General features: G+C 32.3%; 1 protein-coding gene across 2 annotated transcripts in view; it reads left to right on the top strand.

Annotated features, from left to right (window-relative positions):
• The window catches only part of LOC119831810 (receptor-type tyrosine-protein phosphatase kappa), a 123,812-nt gene that overhangs the window by 38,782 nt on the left and 66,845 nt on the right, over nt 1–18,185 (top strand). For both annotated transcript variants that reach the window (XM_038355342.1, XM_038355341.1), the window contains exon 2: nt 15,032–15,339. In XM_038355342.1, the coding sequence (XP_038211270.1) occupies nt 15,144–15,339 (196 nt within the window). In that variant the 5' untranslated portion in view covers nt 15,032–15,143. The remainder of the gene's footprint in view (nt 1–15,031; nt 15,340–18,185) is intronic.

Here is an 18,185-nt window from a genome sequence, read left to right as displayed (position 1 = left end):
TAGCATAATATTATGTTATCTGTGGTGTAACAAAAACATACACACACATAAGAGACATTTGTATTCCGAATCGCAGACTCGTAAATTACAAAGTTCCCACACTGACGAAAACACATTTTTTATCTCGAATTGAATGGATACGAATATGGCCGCCAAAGCGACCCGCGATATGTAAGTAACGGGGTTTATTTTCTACCGACTTCAAAAAAGGAGGAAGCTCTCAATTTGAATAATTTTTTATGTTATTTAACAAAACGTTCGACTGAATAAAGTTTGATGATACTGTTTTTATTTAAAAACTGGTGCCTTCTGTATGGTTCTATTTAAATTCAGCTTAGTTCGCTAACGAATAACGATACCCTGCCTCTGCATTTATTCCTAGGCAGTGGTTATCGCTTAACATCAAGCGAACTACGAACCAGCTCGTCATGACATAAATCTCATTATAAAATTGTGACCTAAATAATACAAAACCAGGTCTTAACAGAACGCGAAATTCGCACTCAAGTCTAACCGTACTCCAAACTTTAACACAAGTTATTTCGTTCACCGATGTCTGTTTTACATTTACCGCAGATGGTCTCAAAGTTCGGTTTATAAAATTTCTTTAAACCCCTGAATATTTCTTACATCGATGAAAAATGAATTATTTCTTGAACGAAAATCCCAACTCCAGTGACCTAGCGCGAATACATAAATCATTCGAGTTAAATTATCTTACCCACACATATGTGGAACATGCAAGGATTTTATATTACGTGTAATGTCTTGAAAACTTATTTTTAGGTTATGTTTCTATGCAACTGTCACGTGGTTACGAATTATCTTAAGATTCATTTAGCAATATAGTGAGGATCCGAGTCTCACCACTGAAAATAGATAATATAGCAATAAACTTACATAAATAAACTTTTATATCGTAGACAGATACTTAAAATTAAGTGATAATAGAGTTGAGAAATAATAAAAGAATAGAAAAACATTGATCATGAGGCGGGATTCGAAATCGCATCTTTTTGCCGAACCGTAACCGCCTAGTATCTCGGCCAACCATGATCCCACCTCAGACATCGAATTTCTTCTACTCTTTCGGTTTAAAGCCTAAGGGACACCCCACGATGATAATATAAATATCTCGACAATTCTACCTACGATGAAAATTCCTAAGTATAGGAGAGGGCTATTTTACGAAGCATTTCTGTATTAAAACGGCATCATGTATAATAATATATTGTAAATTATCTAATATTACTTCTGTAAAAGTCAAGTTCAGGTTGCAACGCGAAAAATCTTTTTCAGCGGCAGTTGTTAAAGGAGTTATGCCAAAAGATGCTCTATGAACTACATTTAAATGTCATTATTCTCGTTAATGGCATTAAAATATTCATTCACATATCAAATTTACTACCACAATAGAACACACCAATCGTATGAGTCGGCGCGCTAACCATATAGTGCTGCTTTGTCCCAGGACAAGTTACGGCAGAAAAAGTATCGTTTTCGAAGGAGTCAAACTATATAATGACTGACCAAAATATATTAAAGAAGTTGAATCAATTACAAAGTTCAAGAAGTTGCTAAAGAAACATCTCAAAAACTAAATTTACAATGCAATAAATGCCACCCGGTAACTTATTAAAACCTTTTAATGAAAAAAAAATATACATATATATTTATAAATAAAAAAAAAACATAAAATAATGATAATAATAAAATTTAGTAGAACCCCCTGTTCAATCCCAAGGGCGCATTTAATTGAGATATAAAGTATCCTATCACTCAGCTCGGCCAACCAACCCAAACCCAAGTAGTATCAGTGTGATTAACGGACAAACATCCAAACCAACAAATTTTCACATTTACAATGTGTCATTTAAAAATATAAAAAAAAAAAATAAAAAAAAATCATTCATACCTAGTAAAATAAATCTATAGCTAGGACAAGAGTCTTAGAATGAATCGGTCTTTGGAATGTCACTGGTTTACTTTTTATCTATGAGAAGTAGAAACTACCCTCAATTTACCGACTAAATGTTCCTTTGGTATAAAATTGGAAGCTTGATATTCAGGCGGAGCCGGGACGAGCGTCTAGTATAATATAATTATATTTGTGATTTATTTTAATTAAGAGTGGAGCTGAATATTAAAGTCCGGTTAAGCCGTTGAAATCCCCTTAGGCTACAGCAATCTTATACAATTCAAATTTATATATTTCATCTTTTAAACGTATACATAATAACAAATAAACGCAAACTAAAATAAATCCATAACATATAAATGATATTCCATAACATAGATATAAATTACGTAGCACTCGTTATAAAAACTACATTTTAAATACAAAAGCGGACGAATAAATACAAATGTGAAAAGAAATTTCCATTAGCACGTGTAAAAATGTACGATTAATTCTTTGTAAGCAATAAATGAAAGCAAGGATTCATGGAAGGCCGCTCTTTAATCCTTTAAAGGACATAAAGCTTCCACTGTCTAGTGAGTCGTGGATTTTTCAATTATCTCATGTTTTGAAATGAAATATGGAAAACAATACGGTGATAAGCTATGAGATGTACACGTGTAGAATGTTTTTTTTTATGTCATAGCGGGCAACTGAAAATGTAATATGTGTTTATTCTTTGTGTTCCATAAATTAAATAAATAATCAAAATGTTAAAATATTAAACGGACGACTTATTTTAAAATTTATTTATTGATCAAGGTTCGATCGCAATAGATTTTTTTTTTTTTAGGTCAAAGCGGGCAACTGAGCTGGCGGTTCGCCTGGTGGTAAACGATCACCAACGCCCTTGAACATTCGCAGAGGCTCAGACCTCTGAGAATGCGCTTCCCGCTTTTTAGGGATAAGGGACAAGGAAAGGGTTGATGACTGGAAAAAAGGAATGGACTGGGAAGGGCGAGGAGAAGGAAATAGGCCTCCGGCTCCCTCACTCACCGTACGATACACAATAGCAAGCTATTATTTCACGTCAGTTTTCTGTGGGAGTGTGGTATTTGGAGATACTTCAACAAATGCATTTAGAAATCTTATGATACTTTAAACTTTATAGTTTAATTATTTATACAACATTTTATCACTATCGATTGACTGGTATCGGCGTGATGAAACATACAGTCAAAAAGTGTTACAATCGCATTTGTAATAAACAATAACTTCTGAATGAATTACTTATTATTTAAAAACAATAATAACATTAAGATTAACCGAAGTTATTTTAGAACATTTTCTAGGTTTAGATGCTGTATTATTCAATCGGTGGAAAATACCCCTCATAGAAAGGGTTTAGAAATTCTAATCGATTATATTATTAACTCTCTGCGTAATCGATTTCAAACATCTTTAAAAAATCTTTTGTGTTCGATCCTAAAAAAATTAAAAGTTCTATCCATCAGCCGGCTGTCATTTACAAAATTAAACCCAGTTTTCGTTATCCTTAATTTATTAGGCTTGTTATAAATTCCATAACCTTATATTGATGGTCGGTCTATAAAATGTAAATTTGTATTAATTTACTTTTACATTCATATTGTAAAGATAAAGTTAAATTGTATTTTGAAAGAGTAATCATAAAACTAATAAGACGCCTTGAATAAACGAGACTTAAAGAAAATTTTGCCATTTCTTTTTGAAGCGGCGCATGTTTCAACTTAGTAAAGCCAAATTACCTAATCATTTACCAAAACTTTTTCTTTTATTTAATTTGACTCTTATTTCTCCGAAGTATTACGGTAAGACTCAGTTACAATGCAATAATGACAATAGATTCAATAGGAGAACAAATTAGATACTCTTTAGCACATCTATTAACAAAATTCTATTAGCTATCTACGTTTGTATTGCCTAATTGTAACATTGTTTCGACATACGATACCTTACAGCGTGTTATTATTGAATAAAATTAAAACAAAAACTAATAAAACAAGTCAAATCCAATATGCAAGTTTTCAGGCTTATATTATCTTTAATTCGTTTAAGCACTCTACTAAAACTCTTATTAAATCGGACGTAATAATATGATGATTCCAAATCATCAAAACAAACTTTAAAATTTTCCAGTTAAATTTCTCGAATGTTCTCGAAATACGCTTAAAAAAATTCGTGCAGATTCATAAAATTCGACAGCCCTCAAATTTGAAATCATCTGCTTTTACTGAAATAAAATGTAGGGTTGTACAAAACGTGTAATAAGCTGAAACTTGCATTTCTCCAACTCAGCGTCCAGCGAGACTTGCTTTGAATTTTTTATTTCGCTGTCAACCCTGGATGTTAATTGGATGTGTTTTTCATTCAGAACCGAATTTTTCGAGAATCGACTGCATCAAAGCAATTCTGTTGACTTTTTGAACGTTTTTACGCGCTGTTACCTCCGTTTTTACTGACTTTTTTTGTTCAGTTACAATGAACCTCTATTTTCATATATACACGAATTTTCTTAAGAAATTATTTTACTGCGCTTCAACATTTAATTTTTTTCTGCTGTTATTCGCCGCGATGGTTGGTTGAATTTAATATATTTTCTCGTTTCCTTGCTAGCTTATGTAATTATCTTGTTTAGTGGGAAAATGTTACTTTTAAGGAACATATCTAAATATTTTCATTTTCAAGTTATTTATGTATAAATATTTGTTATTTATTTATAAATATTGATATTTGCAGCAATATACTTTAGAAATGTTTTTCTGCTTGGAGTGTTTGTGTTTGAAGTTTCCAAGAGGAACGTCTCTTCTCTCCATAAGAAACCTTCTAGAAAAATGTACCGACGTGATCGAGTCGTTCTCGAACTTTACGCTTAGCAACATTTCGAGATTCAATTTTAATTATATAGATAATGTTCACTTTTAATTTCTAAAGTCAAAGTCAAATAAAGAGGTTAATTAAAAAGAAGATTTCATTACATTAAATCATTTTATATGCCCACATTAATAGTAATTAATGTACCTGTTCGTAATACAATAATATAGTAATCAATTGAAATAAAAGTAAACAGATGAATGGATATTTTATTTCAGCTCCTTTACCGGCGCCATTAAATCAGTTTAAACTCAAATTACATTGGAATCGTTTTTCTTCATTTAATATTGTCAGATATCGCTTCAGGGCAGTGTAGATTGTCTTTATTTTAAATCTCGTAACGTAATATATTTTGTTAAGATACAATTTTATCGTACTATGGTAGGTGAAAAGGTCCTTTTTTGTAAAAAAATAAAAATTACGGGTGTTATTGAAAGTAAGAACCAAAATTATATTACTGTGTTTTTTATTGTTGTATGTACACTTTTGTTTTATGGAAAAACTTCTTTAAAATCGTTTTCCTTTTTTTCAAAGTTGATTTTTTAGAGTATCAATTATAATTATATATTCCCGTCGAATTACCGGGATAAAACCTATCCTGCGTCCTCTCATGGTTCACAAATCAATATCATTGTACCAAATTTCATCCTACTCAGCTCAGTTTAGGCGTGGAGAAAAGACAGATAGACAGACATAATTACTTTCGAATTTATATACTAGTAAGGACCATCTGCAGAGTAGAAGGCATTGGCAAAGCAAAAGTAACTATGGACGCAATTATAAAGTTCGCCTTTCTTTGGAATTCTTTGTCTGTTCCTCGATTGAACTTGAATGAATTCAGTTAAAACTCTTATATGTTTAAACTTACAATATGTTTATTCCTAAGGGATAAGCTTGATGGATTTACGTTGAAATCTAATGTGGATCGAATTTTAACTGTTGTAAATTTCTCATATCGCATCTTTATTAAGTATGTTTAACGCTCGCGAATTATGACCATTGCTTATAGTATTGTTTTTAATTCCATTTATAATGCTATAGATAAAAAGCATTTTTGTTAAACTAATAAATTTGTTGGTGATCCGAAAAAAGTACATAGGATAGTGTTGATACGATGAAAACAAAATTAATAAATAAAAAGCGAAATTATATAAAAAATAAGTTTCACTACTTATAACTCAAGAACTACGGATTTTAATTGCATGTTTTGTCCAATTTGTGTATGCTTTGATTAATATTATAGCTTTTAAAATATATTTCTAAATCTGCCGGGACGATCCGCTAAAGTATAGATAAAAAGCGTTATCAGATAAACCAATTTGGGACTTCAACTGCGGTAACATAAGAGTGATGTGACGAAAAAAGTCGACACGTTGTCCTGAATTATTAATACCCACACTTCCTCTGATAGCTCTGAGAATAAGGACCCTTACAAACGGTGACTTTATGTCATCAACCATCGCAAAGATTTTTTAACACTTATTTTGTATTGGAAAATTGGAAAACATTGTCCAAGAAAAGTTATTTCATATTTGTTAAAACTGAAGATATGACAAATAATTTAATTAAATAATTTGTGAAATGTCTCATCTTGTTAATGGGTAGTTACTTACATAATTTGTTCAGAACTTATTATATAAAATCAGTATCGGTTATATTTCTCCTAATAGATATTTATTAATAATTATGAGATTAATTGATTAAATAATGTTCAATTAATCATATTACGTAAATACAAATTCAAGTTCAAAAATAAAACATCTATTATTCTCCCAAATTATTGTTAACATTGTTAACAAAAATCTTTTGCCCCATCTATTTACGAATCAGATAATAATGATAGCACAAACTTAGACACCCTCGGGAAATCTTGTATGTTCTACAAATTTGCTACAGGAAAATCTCATTTATTTCGTAGCGCTGGAATATTATGACTTAACTAAAGCACTATAATATATTCGACAGTGTGTTTTAATAAAATACCGAACCACTAAATTTGAAAAAAGAAACATGAGATCGCGCCAAAATACAATGTAGATAAAATAATTGTTTTCTTTTTCATCTTCATTAACGTCTATAATTTTCAAATTGTTAATTTCAACTTTTGAACGCGTTATTTTATCATGTCTCGTCTTCAAAATATTAACATTTTACTGAGCTATTCTCATAAAATATTCCACATGGTGCTGTCTTATTTTCAATGCATTAATATCCTTGCAGTATAATAACAAAATAATACACAATGCACCAGCGTACAGGTGTCAGCTCGACTGTAAAACACAAAATTACCTTCCACTGTGAGTTGTGACCTGCTTTTGAAATCTTTTATACATTCAGCGATATTTCGTTTATTTTTAGTCGCAGAAACAGATGATAATAGACTGTTGGCGACCATTTCTAATTACCGAGTTAATGTATTGTTAAAATACACTTTAATTTGGTTGCATTATACGCTACTCAATATTATTAAATTTTTTGTCGTTTCTGATGTAAATTTGATGTATCAATTTTAAAAACATGAACACTAAAGTCATATTTTTGTGAGGAATTTTCACATTAGTATATTTATTTAAATAGGACATCCACCCGTGGCGCTGGCGCATTGATTTGAGCAAGTAAAGCTTATACGAGATATAATTTTTTTCTTTTTTCTGTTCATCAGAACAAAATTGAAACATAAAAAGATATTGTATTAAATAAAATTGTTTTTATTATGTCGGAAACAGAGACACGTGTATTAGTCTTTTTGTTGATTTTAATTATGATGATATATTTTATATTCAGACAATTAATATTATAATAGATGTCGTAAATGAATTAGACGTTAAATTTACGGTTTAATTGATATCAAAAATTGAACAAAACATAAAATAGCATTCTAGCACTTAAACCTTAAATCAAATAATAATTTCATTTCTCCCAACCCAGCACATGTCTAAATGCGTAGAATGAAATTGAAAAGGCTTCCGTGCGATCAAAGCGCTGACGCGGTCACTTCAAACAACATTACAGAAGTCACTGAAAGGTCCAGCGATCAGCCGACAACGGCCGGCTCATTCATCATCTGTTTGAATTTGGAATGCTTTCTGATAATGGCGGGAAAGCCGTACTCGAAATTTTCTAAGTGGCCAGAAATTGGGAACGTAGGTACATTGGTACCTTCGTTTGATTCCATTTATAAAATCTCTTTTAAACTTTCGTTTCATAGCATCTGTGGGCGCTTGTTTGTAGCAAACAAGATAATTTTACAAAAAAGTGAAACAACAACAATACTTAGAGCTTATCCATAAATTTACACGGAAAAGTGATTGTTTACTATAACAAATGATTAATGATGTTTCGTTAATCGCTCGTTAAAAACGCGTGAATGTTTCCCAAGAGATGTTATATGCAATGGCAGTGATAAATGTCCACAGATGTGGTTTCGGCCGTATATTATATTACGTGTTTTATCACCGTCTTATAAGATATCACATTGAGCCGTGACCTAGAAACCCAATTATGTTTTTGTATTAGTTCTTTGAACAGTAAAAGGGATTAACGTGATCAATCTTGCAAGATCTGGAAGCTTCTATACAAGTAGGTGTTTTTGGTAAGTGGCAGAGGAATAACAAAGGTTGGTTCACTCTGGGAATACTGAAAACTGATTTAGGTTGCTTGAACGTATTTGGCAGATATATGGAGTTATTTTTCAAAGTCTTATGAACAAGTTATCGAGACTATTAATTTACGTTTCATTAACAACCATATCACTCGACTTTGTTAATCTGTCCAATTATAGAGAAACCACAGTCTCTAGAATTAAAATTGTCCAAGTCATAAACAATAAGTTTATACTAATATATATCTACTAATAGTGTAAGGGGTAAAGTTTGTGAATTTGTTAGTTTGTGACGTTGTAGAGGGTAAACTGAACCTAGTGAACAAATTTTTAAAATCATTTTAGCAATAGAAAGCCATGTTGTCTATAAGTGTATTAGGTTATACTTTATCCTTGGTCAACCTAGTCGGAGCCGGGACAAGCCGTTAGTTTATTATAAGTGATAATCATTTTTTAGAATTTGATACAAGGTTTATTTGTTATTTTTTGTCTCCTTTGCCGGCTCAATAATTGCTGTCAGTCATTTAATATCGTTCAAAGGTCAAAGGTCGAAAAGTTGCTCGTAAGACAATGTGGGAAGTTGGGATATTAAGGATCGGTTATATAGCTATGTTATATATAGTTATTACATGTCGTTCTTCGCGTTTTGCTTAGTTTTAATGTTGTTTTCCATAACGTAACGAAAATTTATACATTTTTCTATAATTACAATATTTTCTGTTACGAGCATGTGGTGCATATATATGCATCAGATGTCATGTCTAAAAATTACCATAAAGCCCCATCGATTAGTGAATCAGTATATCAACAAACCATAATTCTTGTATATTATACGTTTGACCTGCGTGCATTATCTATATAAACAAAATTCTCGTGTAATCTCAATGTTAGTTACCATACTCCTACGAAACGACTGCACCCATTCTCATAAAATTTTGTGTGCATATCGGGTAGGTCCGAGAATCGGCCCGGAGGGGGAAATTTCATATCTCTGAATATTAGTAATAAGAGTCTCTGAGTAATAAGAGATAATCTCTTAATATATTAATAATAAGAACGGCACAGTGTCAGCTACTATAATATATACATTAATCCAAATAAATAAAATTGAAACACTTATTGACAAGACTAAATTAATTTGTATAGACAATTTAATTTAATAAATGTCTGACTACGCTTCATTAGTTTGATTGTTTTAGCCTGATTTTCATTGACATTATACAATAAACAACAAGGATAATAGATAGGGATATTACCCTTTCGACAGTTGGCCAAATAGGCTAGTCCGCAAAAATAATTAAATGCGTAATTGCTAACACTCGCTACAATAAAATGGAAAAATAACCCCAACTATCATATTGCAATACCAAATACAAAAATACTAATAATGATTAAAAGTTCTCGAGCTTTATTTGAAGTGAGAACAATAGAAAGAAGCCTGATTGAAGATACAACACGCTTTTCGACGAGAAGTGGGTCTAGTTGGCTTTTATAGACCGTTTGACCTAATAATGTGGACTCCAATAAAGATTTTTGGTTATATAAGACGGGAAAATAACAGAAATAGTGCTATTGACTTATTGTTTGTGATAAAAATGGCCAAAAGTATACTTTATATACATGAAACTATACTACTATCTGTATTTATTTGTTAAATAGTTCGAATTATAATGTACGTCTCGTTTTCTCTCGCTTCGCTTCGCCTCGCTTTGCCTCATTGTTTGTATTTATGAATGTCAACGACAGGAAGAAGGATCATAGATTGTTCCAATAAGAGTAATACTTTAATGATAGAATGTACTAAATTATCTCACTTGCTTTTATACAGAGTAAACGTACCGGTCCTTGATAAGTGTATAAATCTACTATATAAAAATAAGTCGGGTTTTCCTTCCTGACGCTATAACTCCAGAACGCACGAACCGATTTCCACGGTTTTGCATTCGTTGGAAAGGTCTTGGGCGTCGTGAGGTTTATAGCAAAGAAAATTCCGGAAAAATTTCAACAGAAAAGCGGGAAAAACGAAGCCATCTGGTGGCGAAACGGAGTTCGCCGAGTTTGCTAGTATTGAATAAAAAGTCTCGGCTTAAAGTGGATCAACCTCGAGTCTAAAGTAGTCGGTTACATCATCATCATCATCATCTTCAGCCCATATATGTTCCCACTGCTGGGACACAGGCCTCCTATGAGGGTTTAGGCCATAATCCACCACGCTGGCCAAGTGCGGGTTGGCAGATGTCGCATGTCGTCGAAATTTTTTGATTCTTGAACATGCCGGTTTCCTCACGATGTTTTCCTTCACCGTTTTAAGCAGTGGTGATGTTATCCACATGTGCAGATAAATTGAAAAATCAATTTATTTCCTGCACGCTCGCCCCGGTCACGAACCTCGACTTTTCGATTTTGAAGTCCGAGGTTCTCACCACTGAGCCACCACTGCTTTTCGTCGGTTACATACAAACATATAAACATATAGGTGAAGCTAATAGCGCGTTGATAAGAACTGTTTTTGACGGTAAGATAATATGATAAATAGCAAAAAAGGTAGAATCCGAAAACACGTTATTTTATGGATAAAAATGTTACAATATTCAATGCACGTACTGAAGTTCTTTTCAATATAACATACATTTCATTATACTAAAAACGTTTTTTTTAAGATACAGAAGTTAATCATAATATTCATAAATTAAAGATAAAATAAAATAATTTCTGAATTAAATAATTGCTCATCTTACTGGTTACCTTTGCCAAAAGGTTAAGGAACATAAGCAGATATAAACAAAGGATAAGACATAAAACCATTTTTATTAAGCGCCCTATTCATTAAAACCAATTTATCATTCAACAACAGAAGTATTAGGAAAATGAGAAAGGACCTTTAGCAGGATATTGAGTAAAGAATTCTTTGTGGCTCAAATCAACATCCATTATTTTGATTCGATCTTGTCTCTTTGACAATGTATTATTTTCGGGCAAGGAAATAATGTCGGCCATCTTTAATCAGGATTTAGGCTGGCTGTCAACTTTCTTGTGAATTACCCTTGGGTAGAATCTTTATCTTTCTATTTTATTAATTCTGTATTTTTTCAAACAGGCGTATTTCGGTATTTATAAAGATTCTTTGAACTTGTGATAAAGCTGTTTAGAGAAAAATCCTAAGATTTATTTTATACCTAAGTTACAATAGAAGGAGCAATTTCGTATTTTTTATGAAATATTACGTTCTTTGAAATTGTTATCTATAAAATAATCGTACTACTTTTCTAATATCGTTATGTATTGTTACAATTAATTATTCTACTGTCAACAAAATTCTTCAAGTGAGGAAATATTATGCCTTCACAATAAAAGAGGTTAAATACAATTTTATTTATCAAGCAATAACATAAAGGTTTTATATCTCTCAACTCTAAACTATTCATTTGTTATGTACAGATTTCATAGAATACTTAATACATTAATTTTGTAGCATATAAATAGGGTTTTTTTTTGCTTTTAGAGTCACTTGTAAATTCCGTTGTGTGTATCTCTCACAATATAATTTTGTCTGTATTATCTCACTAGCTGCGCCCCGCGATTTCACCCGCGTAATCTGTGAGAACAAAGCCAAAAAAAATGCACTTGAATTGATAACCTTCTCGTTTCTTCTGAAGTCGGTTGAAAATTTATTTGTTTGTCTTTCTTTAACGTTACAATTGAGTAATTCTATAGTAAACTTGTGTGAATATGGTTAAGATGTAAGGTCGATCGCAAACTTTACGCCTCTACAAGTGGATTGCCGATTTTTAATTGCAAAGGGATTATGAAAGGATTGACGAAAGAAAAGGAAAGGACTGGGAAGGGTAAGGAAAAGGACTCAGCTCCTCCACTTACCGAACGTAGCACAATAGCTTGCTACTATTTCACGCCGGTCTTCAGTGGCGGTGTGGTACTTCCCCAGTGCGAGCTGGCCCAATTCGTGCCGAAGCGTGTTCGACTCCCACATACAAAACACTGAATTCCCCTGGAAATTTCCTTTGACAGCGCAGGCGAAACAGCGACATACACCTAGTATCAAATATTACACGGATCTAACACTGCACATTGTCAATATACGAGATTGATGGCTTAGATTACCAAATTAATCAGCTTATACGACGAGGCGGCTCCGAAATATTACAGCCTCCAAAGAGATTGGGATTTGAATCAATGAAAAAGTCGTTAACTTTATGATCTCCTGATGGATATTGAATCATCGCCTCGCGTGAATTCTAGTATTTTATCCATGCCATTTATTTCTTATCGTATTAATTTATAAAGAGATAATTTTGATATATAAGCATCTCTCATGTTTTTATTCTTTATATCTTTCATTTTTATCTATTATTAGCTGTTGCCCGTGACTTCTATCGCATGGTCTTAGAAAATTGATTGAATTATCAACATGGAACTCTCTAGCCTCCTTCCTATCTACGGACATAAAAACTACAACATAAAATCGCTGAAGCCGAGTAAAACAAGACAGATAAACGAATGACAAACATACTTTCGCATCTATAATATTAGCAAAATAATAATTGTAATGTTTACAATATTGTATGCCTTATAAAAAAACCTTTAGTTATAAGCTTAACACATTGAAAATGAGTAATTAAAAATTGTTTTGTTTACTTTTATTCATTAAAATTTCAAAAGGAATCGCTTTTCGTGTAGTCTTCTGTAAATGTTCACGGGCGGTGGCGTCCATCAGTCCATTTACCAGCAATAACAGAAATAATCAACTTTCAGTATAATTGATACCATAAATGCGATATTAACTTCATCCGTCTAACTGTCATAACTGCCTGATCGGGGATGCTTGCGATAAAATATTATATGAAAATAAATTAAATTCTTGTACAGATCATGGGGTACATTGGAGGCTATTAAAACTCGCTCGAAACCAGTGCACCAGTAAAAGTTAGTACCCAATAAATTAACTTTCTCCCGAATAAAATGTTCCGCTATTTTCAAAGATTATCGAAGCAAACACCATTAATCACGTTTAATAGTTGTTTAATGTGGTGTTAGTGGAATGTTATAGTTTATAATAAACTACAGAGGCATCTGTTAGCGCTATCACTGTTTCTACCACGCAACCATGTTTTATGACGTCCGCGGTAATTATTTTATGAAGATGTTATTCGAGTGCATGAAGGTAAAAATTGTTGGTGTATGTAACGGACGCTTGAGCGAATTGTTTCAGACTTTGATGAAATCAAAGACGTCGTTTCGGTTTTGCAACGTAATTAATATTTTAGATATTATAGTTTATGGTTTTTATTATAAATAAAACAATAATTATTTAAACAAAAAAATAAATCGCCGTCAAATTGCCAGAACTAGACCAATTTAAATAGGACATGGCAGGTCCCAGCTTTAAAAAAAAGAACATAAAAATCAGTTCACACAGTAAAAAATTTTCAGTAATAAAAAAAGCTAATTTGTGACAACATAAATAATAAAATAATAACCACTCAAATTTAATTTCATAATTTCAGTTAATCCTTTCGCCATTTCCGCGAAAACATTCAGAATTACTAGCAACATTATTATAAACAAAAGCCGTCGCGCCAACACCCGATGAAAAGATGAAAACTACTTGAGAAATTCTAGGAAACAAGGTGACATATATAAACAAAAACTTAATGAGGGTAGTTTTAATTAAGTTTCATCGACGTGTCATTTCGTTTGCAAGCTAAGTGGGTCGAACTCCCGTTAACGCGATGTTTTATGCAGACTGTGTATAACTTTAGAATACTTACCAAACTAAAATACTCTTACGCTCCAAATGCAGAAGTATTTCGCGATAAAATCTTGAATAATGCCAACAAGCAATGCAAATAGAGGAAATTAATTTGAAAGGAAACTTTTACCGCCTTCCAATGCAAAGAGGTAAAATATTAAATTCTTTAATAGGAAATATTAATAATGGTTTCTTTTGAAGTCAATGTTCGGGAAATTGGATGATAAACATCTTAGCAGCTTGAGTATTTCATCTTAAAAAAATACAATAAGTGATGCTTTAAGAGAGTTCGGTTCGGTTTACATAAAATTTCAAACCATGTATTTTTTTTAAAGATATTTAAGATGATTTTTTTATTACTGATTGCACATCTAGACATGAGTAGAAATTGCTCTGTAAAAGCATAAACCTAAAATGCAAAGATTGTGGGATAGTAGATTAATTGAATAATTTTATTGCATAAATATAAATCAGTAACGTAAAGTTATATATGTGTAGGCCAAATATTTCCACTCCATTTAGTTTGTATCAAAAATAAAATAAACTATGTAGATTTCCAAAGTGCCGCTTACGTCTATCAAATTTCAAGAACATCGATTTAACGATTTAATTGTGAATGTATAACAGGAGACAGAACTACTTTCCCAATTGGTTGGATATTATTTACTAGCGGTCCGTCCCGGCTTCGTCCGTGTACATATATAGCCTATAGCCTTCCTTAACAAATGGGCCATCTTACACTGAAACAATTTTTCAAATCGGACCACTAGTTCGTGAGATTAGTGCGTATAAACAATTAACTCTTCAGCTTTATAATATTAGTATTGATAACAGTACTATTTCTTTGTTCCAGGTGTTAACCAGCAGTGCAGTGCAATGAGTATCTGATATAGCTAGTGACAGTGTAGTGTTTAATACGTAGTGCGTGTGTATGATGTGTTTTTAAGAACTGGAAATTAAATAATATGTCGTCACGAACGGGTCAGCGGGGGCCCTCCCTGGCCACCAGCCAGAGGAAGCATCGGTCGCGCTCGGCACCACGGTACGACCTGGAGAAGAAGCCGAAGAAGAAGGACAATAAACCGTCAGGGACCACCAGCCTGGTGTCCATCCCGAATAGCATAAAGCTGACAATGCTTAATAGCGGCCTTATTTCATTTGGTGAGTTTATTATTGTCACTACATATCCTATATAGTTGGTATGATAGTTTACAGGTTTCATCTCCCTTAAAAGGCCAGCCACCTTCACAACAATCAAGATGGCTCGCTACTGGTCAACACACTATTTCATTGCTCGTTTTTTTTCTTATAAAATTATTTTCGCAATCTACCTACCTTAAGCGTATCTTGCGAAATTTTAACATACATTTAATGTAATAATTGATATAGTTATGACGCTTTATTCATTAATATAATTAATTTATCGTAACGATAACGTGGTAATATACCACGAACTCGAATAAATAAAGAATAAATTAATCTTAATTTTAAATAAAAATAATATCTTAAAGAGTAACCATCTATACATAATAAAACAAATAATATTCTTATAAATAAAATTCTAGAATATTCTGCTAAATGATTAATACTTATTAATATTTCTTAATTAAATAATTATTAATTAAAATCTTTCTTCTTTATTTTAATTTATGTATACTTTCTTACTTTTAGTTTTTGAATGAATTCATATCTTTTTACTAATGAATATATGTATCTAAAATTATATTTATTTAATTTATATATACTTATGTATGTTATATAATACGTTTATATGAATATATTCATGTATTTATATACTTTTTTTTTGTTTGCCTGGAAGAGATCACTCTTTAGTGATAAGGCCGCCCGCTGTGCTGGTTTAGTTTTAAGACATTTATTTTAAGGATGCGTTGTGTATGCCAGCACAACAAAGTGTAAATAAATAAATGAATAAATAAATAAATAAATAAATAAAATTTCAGTATATACCAAACATAATATACGCAACTTTTTAATACCGGCTCTTACATTTTCTTCAATTCTTCGGCGGCTCGCGTGCGTAGCGGTCAATAAAGGCTAGCGTGAGATAATGGCAAAATGAGTGATGATTTGGGTTTAATCTTGGCTTTTATGTACTTATAACGAAATTGAGATTTATTTTTAACTCGTAGGTATCAATGAAATACATTATACATCTGTTCTACACCTCAAGAATCGACGGACCATCTCCTTAACTTCAAAATGAATAAGCAATTTCATAGCTAATAAGTCCATATCAACGGTACATCCAGGCTAGCTACTAGTCTAGCTCTAAATGTAACATGTATTAACCCAAAATGTTCACGAATGTACATGTAAGCTCTTCAGGAGAAGGGTACTTGACAAGACCGACCCACCAGAAGGGTTTACGATTGAATTGTTTGCTATACATTTTATTTATCGACTTATATTGTCATTATATATTATGTACGTTTCACTCGGCCCTAATCTTAACTTAATAATATTTAGTAACTAGCTGCGCCCCGCGGTTTCACTCGCGTAAGTCCGTATCCGTTATTCCAGTTGTCCAGCTGTCTACGTACCAAATTTCATTGCAATCAGCAAGCAGTAGTTATTGCCTGAAAGAGCAACAAACATACACACACTTCCTTACAAACTTCCGCATTTATAATATTAGTGTGATAATATAGTAGGATAGAATATGACTTGCATATTATACACTAAATTGCTATCGTAGATTGGCATCATCTATCACTTGCGCGATTCTGCTACGTTAGTAATAATATATTTAATGATTGATGATGCACTAGGAGACACAATGCGGTACAGAACTTAGATACAAGGCTAGATTCAGGATTATAATCTATAGACTAAAGAGTAGAGCTGCATCTTCTATAATTTATTATTTAGAGAAACATTGACGTTCGAAGTTTAAAAATTTATCTAGCTATATTTATTATTTAAAGTATTCTTTTAAAGTAAATTGATTCTATGTTTATTGTAGTTCAGTATAACTTTAAATCAAGATACCTTATTATTTAACATACTTTAATTATCTCAACCTCCATAGGAGGCCTGTGTCCCAGCAGTGGGAACATATGTGGGCTGATGATGATGATGATGATGATTTTTAGTCCTCTATTCGTTTTTCAATCACCAGCTGCGCCCCGAAATATAATACAATGAATAACAAATTTAACATATAATCAACAAATAAGGTATTAAATAAAAAAATAATGCCTGCGTTTGCACAATTTCACCCCTGTCGTTTCAGAGCTTTACGTAATGGACATACAAAAACATTCTCCCACTTTTAATATTAGTATAAATATATGTATAGTTACAACGTAAACATAGGGATATAACAGACTATTTTAATCCGCTTTCCAAACGAGCAAAACCGCGCGCTGAACCTTGTTTCCGCAAAAAGTCGAACAAAAGAGCATACCATCTAGAACGTTCCTTGCCTTTCTATCAGACACAAACGCGGATCAATAAAACATTTAACATTACATACGTTTTAAAATAGCTCGAATGCTGAACGAATTTTCCACTGTGATGCATCACCATTCAATCTCGCTATTTACATATGGAATGCAAGAATATATTCGCTTTGAATATATTGTACCTTATTTATACTTCTAAGTGCTACAGTTGAGGCCCCTTCACACACACTTCTACTATGGTTTGTCGAAGCAGATTAGATTAGTGTCGAGATAAAAGTTTCATATAACAGTTAAAGTAAATCTAACGATCGATTCGATTCATTCCCGAAGCGTTAGCGGCTAGACTAAAAAGAATTTTGATTAATGTTTACCAACCCGCACGTGTGGTGGATTATAGCCTAAACCTTGGAGGAAGCCGGCGTCCTTGCAGTGGCAACAAATATGAGAAGATCATGACCGGCCAGCTTTACTTGGCGTTAATTAAATAAAGCAAGGAGATAATGGATGCAATATACTTAGTCTGGCCATAAATACTGTTACACTTAATTATAAAAAAATATTACATTTGAATTTCGAATCTGT

The sequence above is a fragment of the Zerene cesonia genome, chromosome 14, assembly GCF_012273895.1.
Source record: "Zerene cesonia ecotype Mississippi chromosome 14, Zerene_cesonia_1.1, whole genome shotgun sequence".
In the NCBI taxonomy this organism is placed as follows: Eukaryota; Metazoa; Arthropoda; class Insecta; order Lepidoptera; family Pieridae; genus Zerene; species Zerene cesonia.
The sequence above is the reverse complement of the archived record's forward strand: the minus strand, read 5'-3'. Positions and strand labels throughout refer to the sequence as shown.